The 26,819-nt window shown below is 37.9% G+C and overlaps 1 protein-coding gene across 2 annotated transcripts in view; it reads left to right on the forward strand.

Annotated features, from left to right (window-relative positions):
- The window catches only part of CEP112 (centrosomal protein 112kDa), a 587,957-nt gene that overhangs the window by 58,980 nt on the left and 502,158 nt on the right, over positions 1-26,819 (forward strand). For both annotated transcript variants that reach the window (XM_011992146.1, XM_011992147.1), the window contains exons 5-6: positions 1,974-2,067; positions 4,883-4,957. In XM_011992146.1, coding sequence (XP_011847536.1) covers positions 1,974-2,067; positions 4,883-4,957 — 169 coding nt within the window. The remainder of the gene's footprint in view (positions 1-1,973; positions 2,068-4,882; positions 4,958-26,819) is intronic.

Here is a 26,819-nt window from a genome sequence, read left to right on the forward strand (position 1 = left end):
TCAATCTCCTGCTGGCCTCAAGTGATCCTTCTACCTCAGCATCCCAAGTAGCTGGGACCACAGGCATGCACCACCAAGCCCGACTGACTACTTTTTTTCACATGTTGCCCAGGCTGGTGCCAAACTCCTGAGCTTAAGCAATAGGCCCACCTTGGCCTCCCAAAGTGCTGGGATTAGGTGTGAGCTACTGCATCTGGCCAGAAGAATGGTTTTATGGAGACATTGAATGCAGCATCGTTAAACTACTGTCTCTAATGTTGTAGTGAGATCAACTAAATTAAGGACAGGTTATGACTCATTTGCTTGAGTGTCTAGGAGACTGTTGATGACCTTACTTATAGCACTTTTGGGATAAATGCAAGTCATATTGTAGTTGATTGAAAATATATGACAGGTTAGAGCATGGCCCCAATAACATTTTTGAAAATTTATCGTGAGGGTAAAAAGGTTGGTACAGAAGGACAGCTACAAGTGAATTAAGAGGGTGTGTTGTTTTATGTATGCAACCCTGTGCAATAAATAGATAAATATTTCAGGCTCCTTTTTAAATTAGTATTTTTTATGAGAAGAATTTTAATATTTAAGCATTTTTCAATTTTTAAGTATAGATCTTTTTATGATTATTTAATCTATTCTTAAAGAAGAATAGGCCACTGCTTAGTATGACATACCAGGTTACCTCTCCTCATAGAGTTTTAAATGCTTATATCAGCTGATGCACATTGACTGGTAAAATTATACTCAAAATATTAACTTTGCCCATTTTTCTCATTTGCTTTTAACTATTTGGATGTTTGTGATACTGAATGGGGTATAAAAAATAAACAGCTCTCTTTAAAACAGCTTTTTCAGCCATTTTACATTACTTATTAACTCGTCTAAGGAATGTTATTCTATCAGTTTTAATTACAAAATACATTCATTTTAATATTGTCTTTTGAATTCGTATTCTGTCTTTTGGAAATACTTAGTGTAGGTCACAGTTTGTGAAGGAAATCCTGATACGGTTTGTGGTTGAATGTTAGTGACTTTAATCTATTGTATATTGGTTATTTTCCATTTCATATATCTTGAAGCCGTTGTTCAGAGAATAGGTGTTCATAATTATGGAATTTTCATTGAAGTGGTTTGAATAAAATCATATAAGAGAGACTCCAGGCTAAAGGAGGCTATTTAAGAATGTATTTTATATGATATTTATATGAGAGAAGTCTTTCTGATGAAGTCCATTTAAACTGGTTTCCTACTTACCCTGCATTTCACATTTTACCTAAATTAACAGGGTGTGTTTTTAAATAGAAGACTTTGATATACCTGTGGTTTCTGACATGCTTTCAAATTAATTGAAACTTTAAACTACGTGAAGATTTTGTTATTTTATATGTTGTAAGGCTTCATGTTGATGTGGAACATGAATCCAACCAAGTTTGCTGACCCTGAAACAATGTTCTTCCCATAGAATATGTGCTTCGTTTTCTCTCTTTTTACATTTGGGAAAAGGGGAAAGGAGGAGAAAAGATTTAAATGCAGGTGATTTATTTTAGTCTGACTTAAAAACAGCATTTGCATAAGCAAGTCTGTGGCATTTATGTAACCTCTTATAATTTAAATGAAATGATACATAAAAAGGTTATTATTTGTATTTTTTTTTTTTCATGTGGAACATCTTTTTTTGTGGTGTTGTTGTTGTTGTTGTTTGAGATGGAGTCTCGCACTGTCTCCCACGCTGGAGTGCAGTGGCACAATCTCAGCTCACTGCAACCTGTGCCTCCCAGGCTCAAGCGATTCTCCTTGCCTCAGCTTCCCAAGTAGCTGGGATTACAAGCGCTCGCCACCATGCCCAGCTATGGAACATCATTGTTAATACAAACTATCATCTCATTTCCAAGGGAAAAAAAATGGTAATCCTAGATTCTAATACTCTGTGTCCTCTGAATTCTCCAAATTGTGATTTGATTATTTTGGTCTCTTAGCAGGGAACAGTACACTGGGAAGCTCCGAATGAGATCGCATTCTATGAGTCCAACTCACAGAGAAGATGGACAAAATATTACCCCAAAGATTTGTGTAAGATTAGATTTTACTTTTGTTTGGTTTTTGCTTGTTGCTTTAAAATAGCTGAACAAGGTTTTAATTTCACTTGTTGAAGTGCCAATGATTGGCTTCAAAACGCAATAAAGTTGGATGATTCTGGTGAACATCCTGATGTCAAAGAAAGTGGGGTGTTTGGTATATAGTGTAGTATCCCTTCTACTTCCTCAATGATTCTGATGTGTTATATTCATCAGTCTGTTGTTTCTCCTGTGTAACAAAGAATAACATTTTCCCTTTATTCAGAATATATATAGAAATAATTATATACCCGGTGATCATAAAATTAAGAAGAAATTGGTATTGTAGTGAAGTAGGGAACACTGCTTTTCTAATGAAGGTAAACTGTGTATATCTTGAAATAAGACTGTCTGTCTTGCATCTATTTATTCAATATAGATTTGGTTTGGACAAGGTGCTAATGAGCACTCCAGTTAGCTTTTTTTTTTTTTTTTTGAGATGGAGTCTCATTGTTGCCCAGGCTGGAGTGCAGTGGTGCAACCTTGGCTCACTGCAACCTCCGCCTTCCAGGTTCAAGCTATTCTCCTGCCTCAGCCTCCCAAGTAGCTGAGACTACAGACATGCGCCACCACGCCTGGCTAATTTTTGTATCTTTAGTAGAGACAGGGTTTCGCCATGTTGGCCAGGGTGGTATTGAACTCCTGACCTCAAGTGATCCTTCCGCCTGCCTCAGTCTCCCAAAGTGTTGGGATTACAGGCCTGAGCCACTGTGCCCGGCCCCAGTTAGCTTTGAAAAGAGAAACACTGTGCCTGCTTATTCCAGTCTTATTGCCTAACTCTGGCTGTCTTGAGTTACGTGACTTTTCGTTGCAAGAGAAAGCATGTATAACGCATGACTGTTTTAGCACATGGCACTATAAACATAACTCACTGCATTTTATCCAATGATAATTTGGAATTAAAAAATATAAAGGGCAGCACATTTTCAGTAGTGAGAAACTACAATCATTATATTTACTCAGAATAAGCAAGGCAGGTACATTTTCTTATTTAAGAAATTCTTGTTCATGAAAAAGCATACAAGAAGCAGAGGACCACTAGTAGAAGTGATAATGAATTTTAATATAGTTTTATAAATAATAATAATGCAATATTTTATTGAAAAGAAATGTAGAAACTCAGTAAAATATGAAGAACATTTTAGTGCATTTAAAAAAATTACTTCATATTAATTTAAATGATCATAGATATAAATAGATACATTTGTTAGCAATTAAGCTTTCTAAAAGCATGAGAATGCTGTATCAAAAATCTAATTTCAAATATTCTTTCTGGGCTGGAAACTAGCCATTCTCTTCCACAGACTTACCTTTCTAAGTTTTTAGGGTTTTCTGGTCATAGTCAATTTCTGGACACGGATCTTAGGTTGTCTCTAGTTCATTATAGTTTTAATCTGGGCTGTTAAATGTGTAATACAGAAATTATACAGGAGGGGAAAAAAGCATGGAATTGTTATGTTTTAAAAAATAAAGAATCACCATAATTGTGTGTTTTTTTTTTTTTTTTGAGATGGATTCTTGCTCTGTCGCCCAGGCTGGAGTGCAGTGGCGGGATCTTGGCTCACTGCAAGCTCCGCCTCCCGGGTTCACGCCGTTCTCCTGCCTCAGCCTCCCGAGTAGCTGGGACTACAGGCGCCCGCCACCACGTCTGGCTAATTTTTTGTGTTTTTAGTAGAGACAGGGTTTCACCGTGTTAGCCAGGATGGTCTTGATCTCCTGACCTTGTGATCTACCCACCTCGGCTTCCCAAAGTGCTGGGATTACAGGCGTGAGCCACCACACCCGGCCATAATTGTGTTTTTATGATGTGAGTCCAAAGATTATTTATATTCAGTGTATGAGTGAGAATTAATTTAAGAACAAAGAGCTTCTTGGACATAAGCACAAAACTTCCTGTTAACTAATTTTTATGAGAATAATTCATCTTTTCACGTCGCCCCTCCCCCCCACAACACACTTTAAAGCTACTGTGGTATACCACAATCAAAACTTTTTGTAAAAGAACTTAAAGAGAAGAGCCTGGGTTTATTTTTTAATCTTTTACTTTTTGAAATCTAGTTACTGTGTGAATATATTATTTAGGCAGCTCATAGCCCTAAGCTGCTGTACTAGTCATTATTTAGAACTGAGAACCAGGCCGGGTGTGGTGGCTCACGCTTGTAATCCCAGCACTTTGGGAGGCTGAGGCAGGTGGATCACCTGAGGTCAGGAGTTCAAGACCAGCCTGACCAACATGGAGAAACCCTGTCTCTACTAAAAATACAAAATTAGCCGGGGTGGTGGCACATGCCTGTAATCCCAGCTACTCGGGAGGCTGAGGCAGGAGAATCGCTTGAACCCGGGAGGCGGAGGTTGCGGTGAGCCGAGATCGCCCCATTGCACTCCAGCCTGGGCAAAAAGAGTGAAACTGTCTCAGAAAAAAAAAAAAAGAACTGAGAACCCTAGTTCAGTTGTAACCCAATCCTTTCCTCTGAGGGCAATACAGCATTACCAGACAAGCACACAAAACTCTCATGGCGCTGAATGACATGTATTTTGTCCTTTTTTTCTCTCTCCCTTCCCCCCTCTTTCTCTTCTTTTCCTCCCTCCCTTTCCCTTCTTTCCTCCCTTCCTTTCTTCCTTCTTTCCTTCCTCCCTTCTTTCTTGTCCTTCCTCTTTGTTTCCCCTTTTATCTCTTCTATCTTTTCCTCTTTTATCTCTTTCATCTTTTCCTCTTTTATTTCTTCCTTCTTTCCTCCCTCTCCTCTTCCTTTTTCCCTTTTGTATTTCAGGAAGTTTATTCGAAAAAGTCTCCTGTTTCTGATGATAGTGACATTGAAGCTCGCCTTAATAGTTGGAATCTTGGGGTAAAAAAAAGTATTTGCTTTGTGTATATATAGATGTGTCAAAGTCATATTGTATGTGGATAATATCTGAACTAATTTGATTTTATTCAGTGAACGTTGGATGTTAGACATTTGTTACTGTGTGGCCTTGAGAAAGGCTTAAGTATAGAAAATAAATAACATTCTGAACAAACATAAAATAGTCCCTGTCCCCAACAAGCTAACTTTCTTATGTGTGAAATAAGAGATATACATATAAAATAGTTAAGTAACAATAATAATTTATGACAGTATATGGTAGAATATCAAGATGAGTTATGTGAGTCACCCTAAGTGGAGGGGAGGGAAGGGAGAACTTGAAGCAACACAGCCATTTGGGTTAAAAACACTCAAGGGGACCCCATGGATGAGCAGCTGTTACGGACAGCAGTTTATAGAGGCTGTGGGTCAAGAAAGTATTTGGAGAGATAGAGAGGTGGGAATTGGTGGCAGAAATAGGCACTGAGAATGACGTGGTGGAGTAAGTGAGCTGTCGTGATTGGGTGTTTAGAATTTATGTATGGAATCTGTGAGCACTGTGTCAGCCTGCATTACATTGGAGCTTTGAATGCTAAATTGAGAAGTTTAGCTTTTAAATTTTAGGCAATATTGAGCCCTGGCGTTTTTTTTCTCATTTCACTTTACATATATGCTAACTGTTTAAATGCTTTTAGGAAACAACAAAAAGTGCTTAAAATGATTTTAGAATATGTTTTATTGTAAAAATAATTTGTAGTTTGAAAAATGTAGAAACATCAGAGGAATAAAAATCAACAGAGACCTGTGTTAACATTTTGTTATATAACATATCTTTTCCTCCCTTTTTTTCTGTGTGTTTTTATAAGATTCAATAAAATTTTATTATAAATACTATCTTATATGCAATTTAACATTTTATATGAGTTTGTAAGAACTCTATATAAAAGGCTGTGAATGGTAGCATTTATTTTTCTTTTGGATGGATATTCCATAAGCTTTTTAAGTGTTCTGCTATTTTTGGACATCTGAGTTGCTCCCAGTTTGTTTAACATAAGTAATTTTGCAGTAAAATTCCTTGTAAGAGTCTTTTTATACATATTTGGTTACTTTCTTAGCTTACATTACATCTTTGGTACATCTTTTGGTACAAGGTTTATACCAATTTCAACCAGCAGTATCAGTTGTCCATTTTCTTCACCAGCAGTATATCAGTTGTCCATTTTCCACCTATTCACTGACATTAGGGATTGTTATTTCAAAAAACTTAAAACCTTTCTACTAATAATGGTCTTTAATGAAAGCAGTGCTTTAGGGAAATTGACTTGGTGGGATTATGAAAGTTCTATTGGATATGAGTAGAAATGGAGAAAAGGTCCTGATTATCTTTTAGGTCTTTATTTTCTCTTTCTCTCTTTTTCTCTCTTTTTCTTTTTTTCTTTCTTTCTTTCTTTCTTTCAGACAGAGTCTTCCTGTGTTGCACAGGCTGGAGTGCAGTGGTGCTATCGTGGCTCACTGCAACCTCTGACTCCCGGGTTCAAGCAATCCTCCTGCCTCAGCCTCCCACGTAGCTGGGATTACAGGTGCGTGCCACCATGCCTGGCTAATTTTTGTATTTTTAGTAGAGACAGGGATTTCACCATGTTGGTCAGGCTGGTCTCGAACTCCTGACCCTCAGGTGATCTGCCCACGTCAGCCTCCCAGAGTACTGGGATTACAAGCTTGAGCCACTGCGCCTGGCTGTTTAGGTCTTTATAGTGGACTCCATGTTAGCATGATTGCCGGGAGGAGGGAAAGGTAAAAGGAAAAACTTTTGAGAGTAAAATGTGCTAAGTGACTGATCGAAAGACTGAACTGAAGGGCACCTAAAGGCTTGGTTCTGAGAAATGGAAATGTTGGCCTTTTGTCAGTTAATTGACTGTCAGATGAGGGCGGACCCATTTTAAAGGTTTTAATTTAGATAGTGGAGTTGAAAACTGGTAAGGTTTAATGGGGTAGTTCAAGGCCTAGAGTTTCTTGAGAGTCAAGAGCTGGAGTTATATGTTGGAGTCACACTGTTTGAGAAGGCAGCTGCGCCCAGAAACGAGAACAGCTCTAGTCTTTGGAGAGCTCGGAGAGTCAGGAGGTCTGGGTGGAGAGCAGAGTGAGGGAGGATGTCTGGCTCGTGGAATGGGCACAGTTAGAAGGTTGGGAAATGGATAGGAAATTAAAGTAATGTGGACCTCCTATTAATTTTGGGAGTTTTCTAGAGAAAGAGAGAAGTAGAATTGATGAAAGGAGGGTAATAAATCAAAAGAAAAACGTTTTCATGTTTTAAGGTGCAGGGGAAGTTGCCATTGGAGGGAAGTCCTGTTACCAGTGTGGGAGAAGAGCACAGGAAATCCTTCAGAAAGACAAATTCCTTTTGCCAGAGAGCAACATCAAAGTGGAAAAGAAAATTCTGGAGCTATCCTTTTAAACTCGCCTTTTCCCTTAGCCACTTGAACCATGATATACATTACTTAGCACATAGAGTACTTTTCACGGTTGTTTAACTGTTCTGAGAATTAAATCTTTCTTGGTATAGTAAAATTAAAATATAATATTTAAGATATTGTGAGGTAATACCTTAGAAGTAGGTCTGTCTAGGGTTTTGTTTCACATTTTTATTGTTCAAAGAATACAATAACAGTGTAAAATATAAAAGTCTTGCATTTTTATGTATTTATACCATATAGGCATTAATCAGGCTGAGCTATATCTCTTTATTACAGTAGAATAATTTAAGTATCCAACTTATTAGAAAGCTTAGATTTTGCTTTGATTTTAGTTTTGTATGAGACTGCGTGATTGGCTTTTTTCTTTCTTCCTCCGAGTGATCCATTAGGAGCTAGAGTTAATATTTGTGCTCTGGACTACGGATACATTTCTTATATACTGGTGTTCTTGTCAGCATCTTCATTCTGATGCATTAGATGTTGTAGAATTTGAATTGTCTAGTTTTTGTTAAAAAATCAAAATTTCCCCAAATATATTCTTTATTTTCCCAGAAATCAAATTCCCAAATATATTCTTTATTTTCCCAGGAGTATGTTAGTATTTTTTCTAGGAATACATAATTCAAGTAGAGCTTTATTTATTAAAAACTAGCAATGATATTTTTCTCTTGTATTTTTTCTTAATATTTAACCTTTTCAACATTTAGTTTTTGTGACGCTTTCTTGCTTTCTCAATATATTTTATACCTATTTCGTGTCTGACTCTCTTAAGTCACAAGCTGAAAGGTTGTGCTGTGGGTATTCGCTATTTGTAAGTTCATCTGAGTACTTGCATGGATGGAGGCTTTGGAACATTCTCCCTTTAGTGACTCATGGATCATTGTGAAACACTCTATGTGTACCCATTTGAAAAAAAAACTTTAAAAAATATGTCTTATTTGGTTTCTCAAGTTTTAGATTCTATTATTTATTTTGTGATTAATATAATATCTTAAGATCTATGTCAGGAATATTGGAAGTTTTTGATGTTGACTAGGAATTATTTGTAGCTTCCTTTTTAAAGTGCTGTAGTTTTAAGGTAGCAGGAAAAAGTCCTAAGTATGTTCATTCTGGTTTCTAGAATGTGCTTGTGAATTTTCTTTGATAAGTGAGGTGTATAATATTAACATTCAATGAAAATCACAATCGTGAAACAAGTTCCCTTTGAATTTAAATCCCTTTATCTACTTTATAGGTATAGAAATGGATGGGAAACATTAGCTTGCTGACACAATTGAAACCTGCCATTGAATGAAGCTTTTAAATTGAATCACTAAAAATCATGGTCATTACTGACTGATGGTTTAAAAGAAAAATTACCATACATAGAAAGACCAACTTTTATCCTAAGAAAATTATGTTATTGTTACTCTTGTGTGGTAATTGAATTGATAATATTTTCTTTGCAATTCTAATTATACATAGATTTGTAGTCTTTGTTATTTTTTCCTTTTCCTCCTTTCTCTTCTCTTTTTTTTCTCTTCTTTTTTTCTTTTCCTCTTCTTCATGGGTCTTTATTATAATTTACTTAAGGTACAGAGAGGGGAAATATGTTGTGTTCATTAACGGGGTACTTTGTGGTATGATTAGTTGGGACAGTTCTCATTAAGTAAGCATGTAATTTCAGCTGTCTTATCTAGTTTTATTTTAGGCAATTTCATGGTTTTTTTCATGTAGGTTAGAAACCTGCCCCTTTTCTTTTCTTTTTTCTCCTTTTCTTTTCTTTTCTTTTCTTTTGAGACAGGGTCTTGCTCTGTCACCCAGGCTAAAGTGCAGTGGCAAGACCATAGCTCACTGCGGCCTTAAACTCATGGATTCAAGTGATCCTCTTGCCTCAGCCTCTTGAGTAGCTAGTGGTGCACACCACTATGCCTGACTCCTGTCCATTTCATACTACACAATGGTCTTGGAGAGAAACTGAGCTGAACATTCCGATATTTTAGGCTTCTCATTCAGCTGTAGTTTTCTACAAATGAGTGAAAGTGTCAGATTTTGAGACTAGGACAAAGTTACCCAAATGAAGAAGAGTTATGAGAGTGGTTTACATAAAAAATTAATACTTTGATAAGACAAATTCTCTTTGTCTTTCTCTAGAGTATAAAAATATCTGGAAGTATCTACTCAAAATGGTAACTGATAATTCCACATGGTAAAATATAAGCGCTTATTTTCTTAACATTTTAAGTGTTTTTTAAAAATATTAAGTATTTATTATTCATAAAAAACAAAGCCACAACAGTATTTATAGCATTTTCCCCAAAGCTTGCATTTGGGGAGTGTAACTATATTCAGAGTTTTATTTGAGAAGTTGACATTTATTTGTTTTAAAAGTGAATGTAAACTTCTGGCCATGAGTAAATCTATTACAGCCAGGTTCTCCCACAACCAAGAATTCTGGACAAAATACAGAAAGCAAACCACCTGGGGACTCTGAAAAGTCAATAATAACAGGCCGATTGAGAGGGAAGTTGGACTATGAAGAATCACTGATACAGTGGCAGGAAGTTTCCTGGTTTTCTGTTTGTGTTTTTTTCTTCCTTAACTCCCAACTTTGACTCCATGGTGGGCCAAACTGAGGGACTGTGTAGCAGGCGTGGATGGCAGAAACTTACAGAGCAGTCCATCTTTTTGGCCAGAGAAGTGGGAGAATGGAAGAATGTGAGGGGATTTTTTTTTTTTTTTTAAATTTCCTGGCCCTGCCTCTACACCAGCCCCAGTGGAAAAACTATGTTATTGTGGTCTCAGGGCAGCAGTTAGCGCCCATCTGTTTGGATAGATCAACAGATAAAAGAAACCTCTGTTCATGCAAAGAATTGGGAGGAACATTTTATATACTATTTTTTTCCTGTGTCTTTTCGCTTGCTATTATACTTTGCTCTCAGAGTGTGCCTAGTCACATGGAACTGTGAATAGTTCCTTCCAACTCTGAAGGAACCTCATTATTTTGGCCAGTGGGACTGAGAAAGAAGCTGTCAGAGCCAGAGAGGTATGCAGGGAAATCCAGGAATGGAAAGAGTGGGAGAAGGGGATTGCTAGTTCTGTGTATGAACCAATACAAGTTCCAGTCTTTCTCCAACGTAGACACATGTGGAACATATCCCTCAAATCATAGTCTCATAGAAGTCTTAGAGAACTGAATTGTGATATAAATTATTGCCCTAGTCCCAGACCACACCAAGTGGTACATGTGAGGGGCAGACTCAAATGACATAGGAAAGACTTCAAACTTGGAACTGACACCAGAGCTTCTGTCTGTAGAAGGAGAGATGGAATTTGCAGACTGATCTGAAGGCAGTTGATTGTCCCCTGAGACAAACAAGCATCACCATTTTTCGGAACCTTACAATATAATTATAATGATTAAGATGATAATTTTTCAGATCATAGAGAATTAAACTGGAGATTGGCAACAAACTATTTGGGAAATCCACAAAGATTTAGAAATTAACACACTTCTGAATAATCCAGGAGTAAAAGAAAAAATCTTAAGGGAAATGAGAAAATATTTTAAATGACAACACAACATATCTAAATGTGTGGGATGTAGCCAAAGTAGGTTTCATTGGGAAATTTACAGCATGAAATACTTACTTTAGAAAAGAAGAGGGGGTTCTATTTCTAGAATGGTAGCATGAGGAGCTCCACAGATGTGCTCCGTAGCAAAACAAGCATCATTGGTAATTGGTAATTAAAAGTCTCTGGAAATTGTCCTAAAGGCATAGAGCAAATGAAGACATTTATTCAAGAAAATCAACTACAACTTGGTAAGAACAGCAAGAGTTTTTGGCACGTGAACCATGACTTGCTTTCTCTTTTCCCCTGTTCCTCCTCAAGCTCAGCTTCGCAGAAATTCCATTCCCAGTGGGTGTGGCAAAGAAGATGAAGTTTCTCTCCCCTCAGCTCCCAATCGAGGGATACAGTATCATATTGGGAGGGGCGTGCTGCCGAATTTCTTATCCCTTTGAAGTCTGAGTGGAGGTGGCTAAATTCCTGGTGAGTGCAGCTTAGTGGTTGGGGGAGAGGGCTGTCTTCCTCCACTCAGCCAAGACTGATACGGCAGAAGCTCTACCCCAGACACAGTAGGCCAAGAATACTGTGGCCTTGATTGTCTTTACCTCGACTTGTTCATAGGATAGAGATTTCACTCCAGGAGTCGCAAACCAGGAACAAGAAAGCTCCCTCTGCACAGTGCCTAGTGTAGTAGCTCAGAGATTTTTGCACAGGGGGAGAGGCAGTCTGAAGATCAGTGAGATAAGAAGCTCTCCTCCAAGAAAGGACTAATGGAAACAGTGTGGGGAAGTTCAAGCCTAAGGATGCTCTAGAAAACAATGGAGATTTTAGTGGTCAACAAATAAGAGGAGTCTGGTAGTTCCTACTAATTAACAGCAATAAGCTAAACCACAGGCTAGTACAGTCACCAGAGAGAACCAGGGACAGAGACAGCCAAGAAGAGTCCTCCTGGGGTCAGAACAATTCTCAGAGACTACCTCAGCATCTATCCCTGCCTGAATTTAATTGAATCAGGCTATGGAGCAATTTATGACCCAAGGTATTGTTGAAAATAATAGAACAAATGGCCAGCAATTAGTAGACATAAGAGCTGGGTGTGATATCAAATTAGATATACAGTTTAATAAAATGATAAGGGGAAAAAACAGTTAGAGGAGCCCTGCTGAATCCACTGTCATCACAGGTGATTGTGTGCATGCCCAAGACTGTATGCGCTGAGGGGTGACTCCAAAGTCTTCACACTGTGGGAGAAATAGACTTTATGAAATAGTCTAGCCAAGCCACTAATGAAATAAACACATGAAAACAACTAAAGTTATTCATGGAGAGGGGAATCAGTGTCCAAAGTTGCTACATTGTATTACCTAAAATGTCCAGTTTTCAAGAAAAAAAATTACAAGACATGCAAAGAAACAGGAACGTATGGCCCTTGTACAGAGAAAAATTATGCAACAGAAATGGCCTGTGAGAGGGCCGAGAGACCAGATTTAACAAACAAAGACTTCAAAATAGCCATTATAAATGTGTTCAAAGAACTAAAGGAAACGATGTTTAAAGAAGTAAAGAAAGCTGTGATGGGCCGGGCGTGGTGGCTTATGTCTGTAATCCCAGCACTTTGGGAGGCTGAGGCGGGTCGATCACAAGGTCAAGAGATCAAGACCATCCTGGCTAACACAGTGAAACCCCATCTCTACTAAAAATACAAAGAGTTAGCTGGGCATGGTGGTGCACACCGGTAGTCCCAGCTACTCGGGAAGCTGAGGCAGGAGGATCACTTAAACCTGGGAAGTGGAGGTTGCAGACAGCCGAGATCGCACCACTGCACTCCAGCCTTGGCGACAGAGCGAGATTCCATCTCAAAAACAAAAACAAAAACAAAAAACAGAAAGCTGTGATGACCATATCTCATCAAATACAGAATATCCTAAAGAGATTTAAATTATAAAAAAGAACCAGAGCTGGGCACAGTGGCATGCACCTATAGTTCCAGCTCCTCAGGAGGCAGAGGAGGAAGGATTGCTTGAGCCCGGGAGTTTGAGGCTGTAGTGTGCTGTGATCATATCTGCGAATAGCCACTGTACTCCAGCCTGGGCAACATGGTGAGAACCCCATTGCTAAAAACAAAAAGCAAAAAAAAAAAAGCAGATGGAAATTACAGTGTTAAACAGTATAACCGAAGTGAAAAATTCACTATAGGGGCTCAGCAATAGATTTGAACTGGCAGAAGATTCAGTGACTTGAAGATAGATTGATAGAGATTATGCAGGCCAAAGAAGAGAGAAAAAAGAATGCAGAAAAATGAACATTGCCTCAGGTAAATGTGGGATACCATTAAGTGCACCAACATATGTGTAATGGGTGTACCAGAACAAGAGAAGACAAAGGAGCAGAAAATATGTTTGAAGAACAATTGGCTGCAAAATTTCTGATTTGATGAGAAACATCAATTTGCACATCCAAAAAGCTCAAAGCACTTCAAGTTTAAATATAAAGGGTCACACCTAGCAACAGTACTAAGATTGCTGAGAAACAAAGAGAAAATCTTTTTTTTTTTGACGAAGCATTGCTTTTGTTGCCCAGGCTAGAGTGCAATGGCACGATCTCAGCTCACTGCAACTTCTGCCTCCCAGGTTCAAGCAAATCTCCTGCCTCAGCCTCCCGAGTAGCTGGGATTACATACAGGCAGGCACCACCACGCCCGACTAATTATTTGTATTTTTAGTAGAGATGGGGTTTCACCATGTTGGTCAGACTGGTCTCAAACTCCTGACCTCAGGTGATCCCGCTGCCTCAGCCTCCCAAAGTGCTGGGATTACAGGCATGAGCCACTGCACCCGGCTGACAAAGAGAAAATCTTGAAAGCACCAAGAGAGAAAAGAAGAAAGTTCTAAATTACAAATCTAAGCCCCCATCTAAAGAAACTGGTGAAAGAACAAGTTAAACCCAAAGTAAGCAAATGAAGGAAATAATAAAGATTACAGTAGAAATCAATGAAAATGAACACAAAAAAGCAATAAAGAAAATCAGTGAAACCAAAAGCTGGATTTTTAACTGATGAATGGAATCAATGAACTTTTAGCCAGACTGACAAAGAATGAAAAGAAGAATGGATTTGCTAGTATCAAGAATGAAAGAGGAGATATCATTACAGACACTGTAGACACTCAAAGTATAATAAGAGATTACTGCAAGCAACTCTGGGCATAAATTTGACACTGTAGATGTAAGGGAAAAAGTCCTTGAGCAACACAGACTACCAAAATTAAGATGAAATAGATAACCTGAATAGTCCTATAGCTATTAAATAAATATAATTTGTATTTTAAAACCTCCCAACAGGCCGGGTGCAGTGACTCACGCCTGTAATTCTAGCACTTTGGGAGGCCAAGGCGGGCGGATGACCTGAGGCCAGGAGTTCAAGACCAGCCTGGCCAACATGGTAAAACTTTGTCTCTACTAAAAATACAAAAATTAGCTGGGTGTGGTGGCATGTGCCTGTAGTCCTAGCTGCATGGGAGGCTGAAGCAGGAGAATTGCGTGAACCCAGGAGGTGGAGATTGCAATGAGCTGAGATCGTGCCACTGCACTCCAGCCTGGGCGATGGAGTGAGACTCCATCTCAAAAACAAAAACAAAAGCCTCCCAACAAAGCAAACTTGAGGGCCGCATGGTGTCACTGACAAATTTAATCAAACAATTAAGGGAGAAATAATACCAGCTCTATACCATCTCCACCAGAAGAGGGAACACTTTCCAGCTCATGTTGTGAGGCCAGTTTCATCTTAGGGAGATAGTCACATATCTGGCAAATACCTTTATCCAGAATATATAAAGATTCTTAAACCTCAGCAATAAGAAAACAACCTAATTAAAAGATGGGACAAAAGATACTGTGATGAGACACCACTACACACCTATTACAGTGGTGAAAACAAACAAAGACCTGACAATGCAAAATGCTGGCGAGGATGAGAAGCAACTGGAACCCTCACCTCTTGCTGCAAAATATTACTTGGAAAACAGTTGGCACTTAAAAAAAATTAAAACACATTTATCACATGACCCAGCAATCTCACTCCTAAGTATTTACTCAAGTGTGATGAAAGTCTGTGTTCACACAAAAACTTTATATGCAAGTACTTATAACAGCTCTCTGTCTCCTCTTCTTTAGTAATTGTTCAAAACTGCAAATAGTCCTAAATGCCTCTCAACTGGAGACTGGATACACAAATTATATGTGCATCTATACAATGGAATACTTTTTAGTAATGAAAAGGACTCAATTATCAAATCACACAAAAAAGTGGATGAATTTCAAATATATTATATTGAATGAAAAGGCTAAATTGAATGAAAGTAGACTAAAAAGGCTGTTTTTTTTTTTTAATTGCATTTATATGGTATTGTGGAAATGGTAAAACTATAAGGATGGAGAACAGGTTAGTAGTTTCTAGGTGTTGAGCTAGAATTTGGCTACAAGGGTATAAATGGCACTAGGGATTTTTATTTTATTATATTTTAAGTTCCAGAGTACATGTGCAGGATGTGCAAGTTTGTTATATATGTGTGCCATAGTGGTTTGCTGCACCTACTAACCCAACACTTAAGCCCAGCATGCATTAGCTCTTTTTTCTAATGCTCTCCCCACAACCCTCTAGCCTCCCCGGACAGGCCCCAGCGTGTGTTGTTCCCTTCCCTGTGTCCATGTATTCTCACTGTTCAGCTTCCACTAATAAGTGAGAACATGTGCTGTCTGGTTTTCCATTCCTGTGTTAATTTGCTGAGGATACTGGCTTCCAGCTTCGTCCATGTCCCTGCAAAGGGCATGATCTTTTCTCTTTTCATGGCTGCACAGTATTCCCTGGTATATATGTAACACATTTACTTTATCCAATCTATCATTGATGGGCATCTGAGTTGGTTCCATGTCTTTGCTATTGTGAATAAGAACTAGGGATTTTTTTTTTTTTTGGTTTGATGGAACTATTTTGTTTTTTTAAAATTTTTAATTATGGATACATATTAGTTCATATTTATGGGGACGTGATATTTTGATACAAGCATACCATGTGTTATAATCAAATGAGAGTTATTTCGATATCATTTACCTCAAACATTTACCATTTCTTTGTGTTAGGAATATTTCAATGCCATTTTTCAGTTATTTTGAAGTATACAGTAAGTTATTGTTAACTATAGTTACCCTACCATGCTTCTGAACAGTAGATTTTATTCCTTCTATCTAGCTATATTTTCGTACCCATTTGCCAGCCCCTATTTAACCCTCATTCCCCACTATCCCTCCCAGCTTCTGGTAACCATCATTCTATTTTATACCTCCATGAGTTCATTTTATTTTTTATAGTTAGCACATTAGCATGTATGAGTGAGAACATGTGATATTTGTCTTCTGTGCTTGCCTTATTTCATTTAACATAATGTCCTCCAGTTCTATTCATGTTGTTGCAAATGACAGTATTTCATTCTTATGGCTAAATAATATTCAATTGTGTATATATACCACGTTTTCTTTATCCATTTATCCTTTGATGGGCAATTAGATTGATTCCATATCTTGGCTACTGTGAATAGTGCTGCAGTAAACATGGGAGTTTACCATACATGCAATAATCTGTCCCATGTTTATTACAGCACTGTTAGATATCTCTTCCATATACTGATTTCCTTTCTTTCGGATGTAGACCCAGCATTGGGATTGATGGATCTTATGGTAGTTCTATTTTTATTTTTTAGAAACTGCCATACTGTTCTCCATAGTGGCCGTGCTAATTTACATTCCCACCACCAGTGTCTAGGCGCTGCCCTTTCTCCACATCCTCGCCAGCATTCTTTATTGCCTGTCATTTTGATACAAGCCATTTTTAACTGATGTGAGATGGTATCTTACTGTGGTTTTGATGTGCATTTCTTTTATGATTAATGATTTGAGTATTTTTTTCATATACCTGCTGGCCATTTGTATGTCTTCTTCTGAAAAGTGTCTATTGAGATCTACCCATTTAAAAATGAGGGTTTTTTCCCCCCTATTAAGTTGTGTGAACTCTTTATATATTTTGGTCATTAATCCCATGTCAGATGCTTAGTTTGCAAATATCTTCCATTTTGTGGGTTGTCTCTTCACTTTGTTCGTTGTTTCCTTTGCTGTGCAGAAGCTTTTTAGCTTGATGTGGCCCATCTGTCCATTTTTGCTTTGGCTGCTTGTGCTTTTGAGGTCTTGCTCAAATAATCTTTGCAGAGACCTATGTCCTGGAGTGTTTCCCCAACAGAACTGTTTTCATTGTATTTTGCTGGTTATAGCTCTGTACGCTTTTGTCAAAGCTCACAGAGCCATAGAGTGAATTTAAATTTAAAAAATTAAAAAAGTTAATATATTCTGTTCTTTCCATGAGGAGTCAGCCATGAGCAACATTTTATTTTTTTTTGTCTTGTGTTTTATTTATTGTTTTAAAGAAAAAGAAAGAAATTATTTGTGCTCCTGACCTGCAAGGATATGTTCTATTTATAGCTACAGCTAACGATGGGTAAAAGAGCTGAAGCCTATCAGAGTGACTAATAATTTCTCTTTTTCTATGTAGTATGTTTCCTTTTAAAAACCATGATTCACCTAGAGTTATCTTTTTGAAAGAACTAAAAAAAATTTTGAGGCTGGGTGGGGTGGCTCACACCTGTAATCCCAGCACTTTGGGAGGTCGAGGTGGGCGGATCATGAGGTCAAGAGATCCAGACCATTCTGGCCAACATGGTGAAACCCCATCTCTACTAAAAATACAAAAATTAGCTGGGATGGTGGCATGTACTTGTAGTTCCAGCTACTTGGGAGGCTGAGGCAGGAGAATTGCTTGAACCCGGGAGGTGGAGGCTGCAGTGAGCTGAGATTGCGCCACTGCTTTCCAGCCTGGCAACAGAACAAGACTCTATCTCAAAAAATAAACTAATTAATTTAAAAAAAAAAGGTGATTGGAGAAATTACTGTGCTTCATATATTATTTTTAAAATGGTACGGCAGTTTCTAAAAGTGAATACAAGGTATGGTTCTGGAAGAAAGACCAACTGAAAAAATGGGATATGGATTTATAGACTCTTCAGATAGTCATGGGATAGTTATAAAACTGATTCAATTGGGGCATAAAGAAATTCTAATTAAATGAGTTCATTTAAATAAAGCTAGACAGTAACATCAAAAGGATAGTTCCCTTTCCATGTTTTCACCTGAAAGCTTAAAATGAAGTACACACTCCTGAATAGCTTTGTGTAAAAACAGTAATGAAAATCAAGTGCAGACTAAAATAAATAATGGTAAAATTTGACAAAGCATTCTGTGATGTGCCCAAAGTGATAACTGAGGATCAAAGATCCCGTATTTAATTTAATCAATTAAAAAAACAAACCAAGCCAAAATTTAAAAAAAGCATACAAGAAACAATCAAAATTTCCCCCAAAGCATTAGAACAAATCAATGCAACAGAAGCTGGATCTTTGCAAAGAACAATAAAACAGAAAGCTTTATGGTGTCTTCAGTGTGATCTAGAAACGAGAGAGGACAAAAAAAAACAATGTTAATTGTTGAAAAGAGATCATAATGGTAGATACAGAGCTCTCACAATTATAGGTAAGCACTGTATCTGCTGATATATAAAATGAATCGGTGTGTAAGGAACATTACAAATTTCGAGGAAAAGTTGGTAAATACTTTTTTCATTACTTACCCTTCCCTTGTCTTGTAGCTGGGTCAATTTTTTTCTAACCCTCTGCTGGGTCAAAATTTTCTTCCTCTGTTCTTCCTGCAAGAAATGTGGGAAGCCTGGCCATTGTACTCAGTGTGGCCTTCATTTTGGGGCTGATTGAGACCTGCTTTAACCTTCATTTCGGGGCTTGTTGAGGGCAGCTGTCACATTAGCCCCAAAATGAAGGCCACACTGAGTACAATGGCCAGGCTTCTCACATTTCTGTTACCCCAGCTGGAGTGCAGTGGCGTGATCTTGGCTCACTGCAGCCTCTGCCTCCCAGGTTTAAGTGATTCTCCTACTTCAGCTTCCTGAGTAGCTAGGATTATAGGTGTCCGCCACCATGCCCAGCTAATTTTTATACTTTTAGTAGAGACAGGGTTTTGCCACGTTGGCCAGGCTGGTCTCGAACTCCTGATCTCAGATGATCCATCTGCCTTGGCCTCCTAAAGTGTTGGATTACAGGCATGAGCCACCGCGCCTGTCCAGGTAATTTTCTTTTTTTTTTGTAATTAAAAAAAGTGACCATTCTTGAGAGTAGTTAGTGACAATGTATTGTGTGGTTTTATTATGTGTTTTCCTGATGACTAATAAAGTTAGGTGCACTTTAATATGTTTATTGTCAATTTGGATAGCCTCTCAGAGTAATGTGTTTACTGAAAGCTTTGTCAGTTTCCCTGGTGTCTGCCTTTTTTCCTATTCCTATATAAGAGCTTTTTCTCTGTTCTGCATGAGAATCCTTTTTGGAATATAGTATTATAAATTTTCTGTGGAAAATGGTTTTAAAGTTCTAAAATACTGACTTAAGAACATAATTTTGGAGCATATTCAATTCGGTGTTGAAAGTGAATTTATTTTGTTCTATGGAGAGAGTTTTGTCACTTCTGACTGATGCTATGATTTAAAAACATTTATTTTAGTTGTGTTGCTGGTAATATATTGCTTGACAATGTATTCTCTCTAAGATAACATATCAGATAAAGTGCCTTTTAAGTTTTCTGGAAATGTAAAACTTCTCTATTTGATAACCATTACTTTATAAGAGGTTCTTTGCTTATGTCAGTTTGACCAAATGCCAAGTAATTTTAAAAAACAAGTGGACAGAAAACCCTAACAACCAACAAACAAATCTGCTACAAAAATAAACAAAATAAAATGTCAAAAGCCAGTTTTCATTAAAAAGTATTCAGATGTCTGTTTTCATGTCTAGCCTAAGTTATTACATATTTTATTATTGTGATTCTATTTGCCTGTTAAGCAAGAAATGTGCAGACATGTTATTTATTCGTGCCATTGGAACTTAATTATTTTCAGCTTTGCTTTCTATACAATATTTTCTTTGACTTCAGTGTTTCATTTAAGTCCTTTTTATTTTCCATTTTGGACATTTATTGTGGTATTCTTTTTTTGAGGTAGTATGAGAGAACAAGAACTTTTCTAAAAGAGCATAAAAAAGGTAAATGTTAAGACTGTTTACAGATTGCTTCAAGTTCCATGTTACTTGTGGATTACAAAGTGGGAACATTGGACTTCAAAGCACATCTGGCTGCTGTTACAAAATCAGAAAATAGATTGCTTATTTCCCCCAAATAGACTCAAGAACATGCTTTACCGTGAATAATTTCCATTGCATATTGAAATTGGTTATGAGATAAACCCAGTGTATTGTAAATGAATAACAACATAATTCACTGTTGTTTACAGTGTTTATTGTTGCTTTAAAAAATCAGAATAGACGTTTTCTATTTATTTGTCAACTTGAGAAAGGAAATTTATGATGCTAGAATGAGTCTTTAGCTTCTTTATTTAATGGCTTTTAAAGATGAAGAGGATGAAATAGGAGTTACTTCTGCATAGTTGAAATGCTACATTGTAATTAGCTGAACCAATATTTTGTACCCTGCTTGTAAATGTAGAGCTGAATAAAAATAAATCACAGATGGTTTTCTTGGCTTTTGGTTTTAAATTTTAAACTTAATTAGAGCTTGAGCATCTTTGAAAGTTCCTGTTTCCTCTTTATTTTTTCCTTTATATTTGATTCTGCTTCATGAATTAGGGTTTTGTATATCTGCAGAATTGCATGTATCTTTGAAGAACTTACTTTCTATGCTGCTTTATACAAAACCCTGCAACATTCCAAAAATAAAGAATTATTACCTAGTATATGTGTATATATATACATATACATATATATACCTTCAGCTGGTACATATTTAATTGCCTGTACTTTGCTTCCTGCTGGAAATTTGCTGCTTCTATTTTTCAAGTTGCAGTGTGTATATGGCACTGTGCTACTTATTTTTATTTTATTTTATTTATTTACTTTTTCTTTGAGACAGAATTTGGCTCTTGTTGCCCAGGGTGGAGTGCAATGGTGCGATCTCAGCTCACTGCAACCTCTACCTCCCAGGTTCAAGTGAGTCTCCTGCCTCAGCCTCCAGAGTAGCTGGGATTATGAGATGGAGTTTCACTCTGGTGCCCAGGCTGGAGTGCAATGGTGCGATCTCGGCTCACTGAAACCTCTGCTTCTTGGGTTCAAGTGATTCTCCTGCCTCAGCCTCTGAAGTAGCTAGGATTACAGGTGTGCGCACCACCATGCTCTGCTGATTTTTAAAAAATTTTTAGTAGAGACAGGGTTTTGCCATGTTGGCCAGGCTGGTCTTGAACTCCTGACCTCTAGTGATCCACCTGCCTTGGCCTCCCAAAGTGCTGAGATTACAGGCGTGAGCTACCACACCCGGCTGGTACTGTGTTATTTATTGAAGAATATGTGCATTTCTCTGGTACCATGTTGAGGTAGATTGTATTATTATCTTAATGATTGTTTCCCAGAGTAAAAGTACCAATTCGTATACCCCACTAGTAGTGTTTCACATCTTGAACATTTTTATTGTAAATTTTTAATTTATGCCAATCTATAAAATTATAAAATATCACCTCATTGTGATATTACTTTATATTTTTTATATTTGTAAGTATATTGACCATATTTTATATGTTTATGAGCCATTCATAATTCCTCATCAGTGAAATGTGCCCCAAGTATTTTTCCTCATTTTTTTCAAGTCTGTTGACATCGTTTTTTCACTTAATTTTTTTTTTTTTTTTTTTGAGACGAAGTCTCACTCTTGTCCCCTAGGCTGGAATGCAATGGCGTGATCTCGGCTCACTGCAGCCTCCACCTCCCAGGTTCAAGCGATTCTCCTGCCTAAGCCTCCCCAGTAGCTGGGACTACAGGTGCCTGCCACCACACCCAGCTAATTTTTGTATTTTTAGTAGAGACGGGGTTTCACCATGTTGGCCAGGCTGGTGTCTAGCTCCTGACGTCAGGTGATCCGCCCACCTTGGCCTCCCAAAGTGCTGGGATTACAGGCATGAGCCATCGCACCCGGCCTTTTCATTGGTTTTTAAAGGCCTTGTTTACATGTTTTGGAGACTAATCATTTGTGCAAACATCTCTCAGTTTATGACTTGTTTTTATTATTTTCTTGATGATATATTTTTTGGAGAGGTTCTTAAAATGGTCAAGTTTATTAGTTTCTCTCTTACTGATGCTTTTTTAAAACTGTATTTTAGGTTTGAGGGTACATGTGAAGGTTTGCTACATAGGAAAACACATGTCATCACCCAGGTATTATGCCCAGTACCCAGTAGTTCCCTTTTCTCTCCTCTCCCTCCTCCCACCCTCCCCTCTCAAGTAGACCCCAGTGTCCATTTTTTCTTTCTTAGTGTTCATATGTTCTTGTCATTTAGCTCCCACTTATAAGTGAGGGTGTACAGTATTTGGTTTTCTGTTCTTGTGTTTTTAATAGTTTGCTACGTATAATAGCCTCTAGCTCCATTCATGTTCTTGCAAAAGAAATGATCTCGTTCTTTTTTATCACCATGCCTGGCTAATTTTTTGTGTTTTTAGGAGAAACAGGGTTTTACCATGTTAGCCGGTCTGGTCTCGATCTCCTGACCTCAGGTGATCCGCCCAGCTCAGCCTCCCGAGTGGCTGGGACTACAGTCGTATGCAACCATGCCTGGCTAATTTTTTGTATTTTTAATAGAGATGGGATTTCACTGTGTTAGCCAGATGGTCTCGATCTCCTGACCTCATGATCTGCCCACCTCGGCCTCCCAAAGTGCTGGGATTACAGGCGTGAGCCACCATGCCTGGACGGTTTAATTATATCTTTATAAATTGCCGATTGCCCCACCTTGATTTTTTTCATCAGGCATGTCTTGGCTACTTTTGCCCCATTTTTGTTTATATACATTTTATGAGGTCATTATAAGTTTTACAAAAACCCTGTTGGAATTCTGGTTTGGATCACATTTAATTGCTAGATCAACTTAAGAACTGACATTTTTTGCAACATTGAGACTGTCCAAAATGGATTCTACTGTCTTTTCTTTTCAGTCTTTAGCCCTAATCTTTTGATAAAGCTTATTTGCTCTATAAAGGTCTAGGGTATCATTTTGTCAGTTTATCTAGAATTGTGCAGTATATTAGAAATTATATCTTTGTAAACTCTTCTCCTAGATGATTTTTACTCATTTCAGAAATGGAGTTGATTTTTTTTAATGTAAAAAAAAATTTAAATTTGTATGGGAGCATAGTAGGTATGTATATTTATGAGGTAAATGAGATATTTTGATAACAGGCATATGATACGTAATAATGACATCAGGATAAATGGGATATCTGTCATCTCAAACATTGATCCTTTATTTGTCTTACAAACAATCCAATTACACTTTTACAGTTATTTAAAAATGTTCAATAAATTACTCTTGACTGTATCACTCTATCGTGCTATCAAATACTAGATCTTATTCATTCTAACTATATTTTTGTACCCATTAGCCAGGCGCAGTGGCTCACACCTGTAATCCCAACACTTTGGGAGGCTGAGCAGGAGAATCACCTGAACCCGGGAGGCGGAGGTTGCAGTGAGCAGAGATTGCGCCACTGCATTCCAGCCTGGCAATGAGCCACTGCGCCTGGCCGGTTTTTCATACTTGTAGTTTTTTTCTTACTTACAGTTTTTTTGGTAAGTTCCAGGTAAGTTCCATTTATCAAATTAAGAATGTCTCTATTTTGTCAGGATATTTAAAAAAATCATGAATGGTTGTGGCATTTTTGAATTTTTTTTTTTTTTTGAGATAAGAGTCTCGCTCTGTCGCCCAGGCTGGAGTGCAGTGGTGTGATCTCGGCTCACTGCAAGCTCTGCCTCCCGGGTTCATGCCATTCTCCTGCCTCAGCCTCCTGAGTAGCTGGGACTACAGGGGCCCGCCTCCACGCCTGGCTAATTTTTTTGCATATTTAGTAGAGACAGGGTTTCACCGTGTTAACCAGGATGGTCTAGCTCTCCTGACCTTGTGGTCTGCCTGCCTCGGCCTCCCAAAGTGCTGGGATTGCAGGCGTGAGCCACCGCGCCCAGCCTCTTTCTTGTACAACTCTTAATTTAGTCTTCATTTCTTGGATGATTTTTGTGTTACTGTTCCATATTTTTTTTTCCTGAATCTAGTCGCCTCCTATTTAAGATCTTTCTATTTTTGTCTTTATTTTGATTTGTAGTATTTTTATGCCTGAAGTTATTTAAAAGTTATATTTGAATATGTGTTGTCCTAGTGGTGGTGGAACAAAAATATTATGAAGTATTGACATGTAGGGGAGTGTCCTACTTTAAGTGGGTTGCACAAAAACCCTGATGTATGAGAGTGGGGAGACATGGGAATGAAAAGGAAGGCTGTATTACTGTTTTCCTGTATTTATAGCTTTTTAAAGAAGTGTTTTCTTCTGCTGGCAGGTCTTGATTTTGATTTTTCTATTTTATATAGTAAGTTTTTATGGATATTGGATTCTTTTTCTGTTCATGATTATCTATTAGATTTTTCTGAACAAGTAATAGCCAGTGACCGTGTGGGAAGTGGTAGTGGGTGGCTTACTTTATTTCTTGGTGGCAGTCCCTTGTAGTCCCAGCTACTTGGGAGGCTGAGGCAGGAGAATGGTATAAACCCGGGAGGCAGAGCTTGCAGTGAGCCCAGATCACACCACTGCACTCCAGCCTGGGCGACAGAGCGAGACTCCGTCTCAAAATAATTAATTAATTAGTTAATCTTAAAAAAAAAGAGTTGTACAAGAGAAAAAAGGTAACTATAGTGACAGTTTATTACTTTATTTCCTCCTCTGCTACACTGAAGTTTAATTTCTTTAACAAATGGTGCCTTTTGTGGTTGTTAGCCTGGCTTGTCTTCTTTTTTTTTGAGATGGAGTTTTGCTCTTGTCACCCAGGCTGGAGTGCAGTGGCGTGATCTCAGCTCACTACAACCTCCGCCTCCTGGGCTCAAGAGATCCTCCTGCTTCAGCCTCCTGAATAGCTGAGATTACAGTCACCTGCCACTACGCCCTGCTAAGTTTTATATTTTTAGTAGAGACAGGGTTTCACCATGTTGGCCAGGCTGATCTTGAACTCCTGACCTCAGGTAATCTGCCTGCCTTGGCCTCCTGAAATGCTGGGATTAGAGGCGAGAGCCACAGAGCCCGGCCATGGCTTGTCTTCTTTTGATTCGTTGATTCTGTCTTGTTTCTGTAGGGCCCTTATCTTCAGCTGCTTTTTTCTTTCCCTTTATCATGAACAGCCTTCCTTCAAAGGTGCTTCTCTCTACCTCAGAAGTGATTCCTTCCTAGAACTGCCTTTCTGGTTTCTTCGTAGTTTCCAAGCTCCTCCTTTTGTGCCCATCTCTGGCACTTTGAGCCATTAAGTTTTTTTGTGTGGCCTGCTTAAGGTAGGCCACTCTTCTTTGACAGGTCATTGTTTGATGATATTTAGTTCCACCACTACTAGGACCCTGAGGTACTTTCTTTTTTTCCCCCGTGCTACCACTCTGGTTTGGCTCAGGATCTAATTCTGCTGATTTGGTATCTTTATTTAGCCACCTACATGTTAATCCAGGGATTTGTATTCTCTTTCTCCTTTTTATGACGTAGTTATGGATGATGGGCATTTTTATTTGGTCTCTTTATCAATCTGTTTGGGTCTTTGAAGGATGGGGAGAGACATTTAAATTCATACAGTTGCCGTTACCTTTTAGAAACTGGCGTTCACATGAAAGAAAATTGTTTTGTGTATTTCCTTTAATCTAGATGCTAAAATAATTACACTTTATATCCTGTCTATTGCTATACTCTTTTTAAGTTTTACTTGATTACATTCTATTATGTTATGACTTCTACATTTTTTGATTAATTGATTCTTCATTCACCCTTATCTTTATTGTCAAATTGGGTGTGGATTGTTCATTTTCAAGAATTATTAGCCATAATAAATAATTTGGGGAGCTTTTTGAAAACACAATGCGATTTTGGAGAAGTAGAGTCCAGTAATTTATATTTGAAATGTTTATCATTTGATCCTCATAGTACACTCCAGGATGTTAAAAGAAAAACCTTAAAGAAATTAAACTGAACAGAGTTTAGTGAGCAAAGAATGATTCATGGATCAGGCAGCCCCTGAATCATAATAGGTTCAGAGAAGCTGCAGCACAACTGGATGATTGAAGATTTATGGACAGAAGAAGGATAGTGACGTACAAAAAATGGAAGCGAGGTACAGAAACAGCAGGATTGGTTACAGCTCTGCTTTTGCCTTATTTGAATCTGGTTTGAACAATTGATTGCCTTTGGCCAAAACTCAGTGAGTGGCACAAGAGTAAGCTGTAGTCTGTTTACACATCCAGTTAGGTTACAGTTCACCATGTATGGAGAAATTAGGCTGCATTAAAAATATGTGAGGAGGCAGCTTTAGGTTAATCTTAATTTAACAAGGGTAAGAACCGCTACCCTAGGTTGAAGCGATGGTTAGTGTTCATGTACTTTGTGAGATTATCCATGTAGTAATTTGTGGGTTTGTGATATGAAGAAATTAGACTTTCGTGGTAATGATTTTTAATTATTACTTTATTTGTGAGTGAAATAGTAGAGATAACTATCAGTGTGTCTACTTTATCATATAGTATATTCATGCAATAAATACTTTATTGAAAGGCTACTATACATTAGATATTGTGCTAGGTACCAGAGATACAGAACTGAGAAGACGTCATCCCT

Source organism: Mandrillus leucophaeus, unplaced genomic scaffold (assembly GCF_000951045.1).
Source record: "Mandrillus leucophaeus isolate KB7577 unplaced genomic scaffold, Mleu.le_1.0 Scaffold404, whole genome shotgun sequence".
NCBI lineage: Eukaryota > Metazoa > Chordata > Mammalia > Primates > Cercopithecidae > Mandrillus > Mandrillus leucophaeus.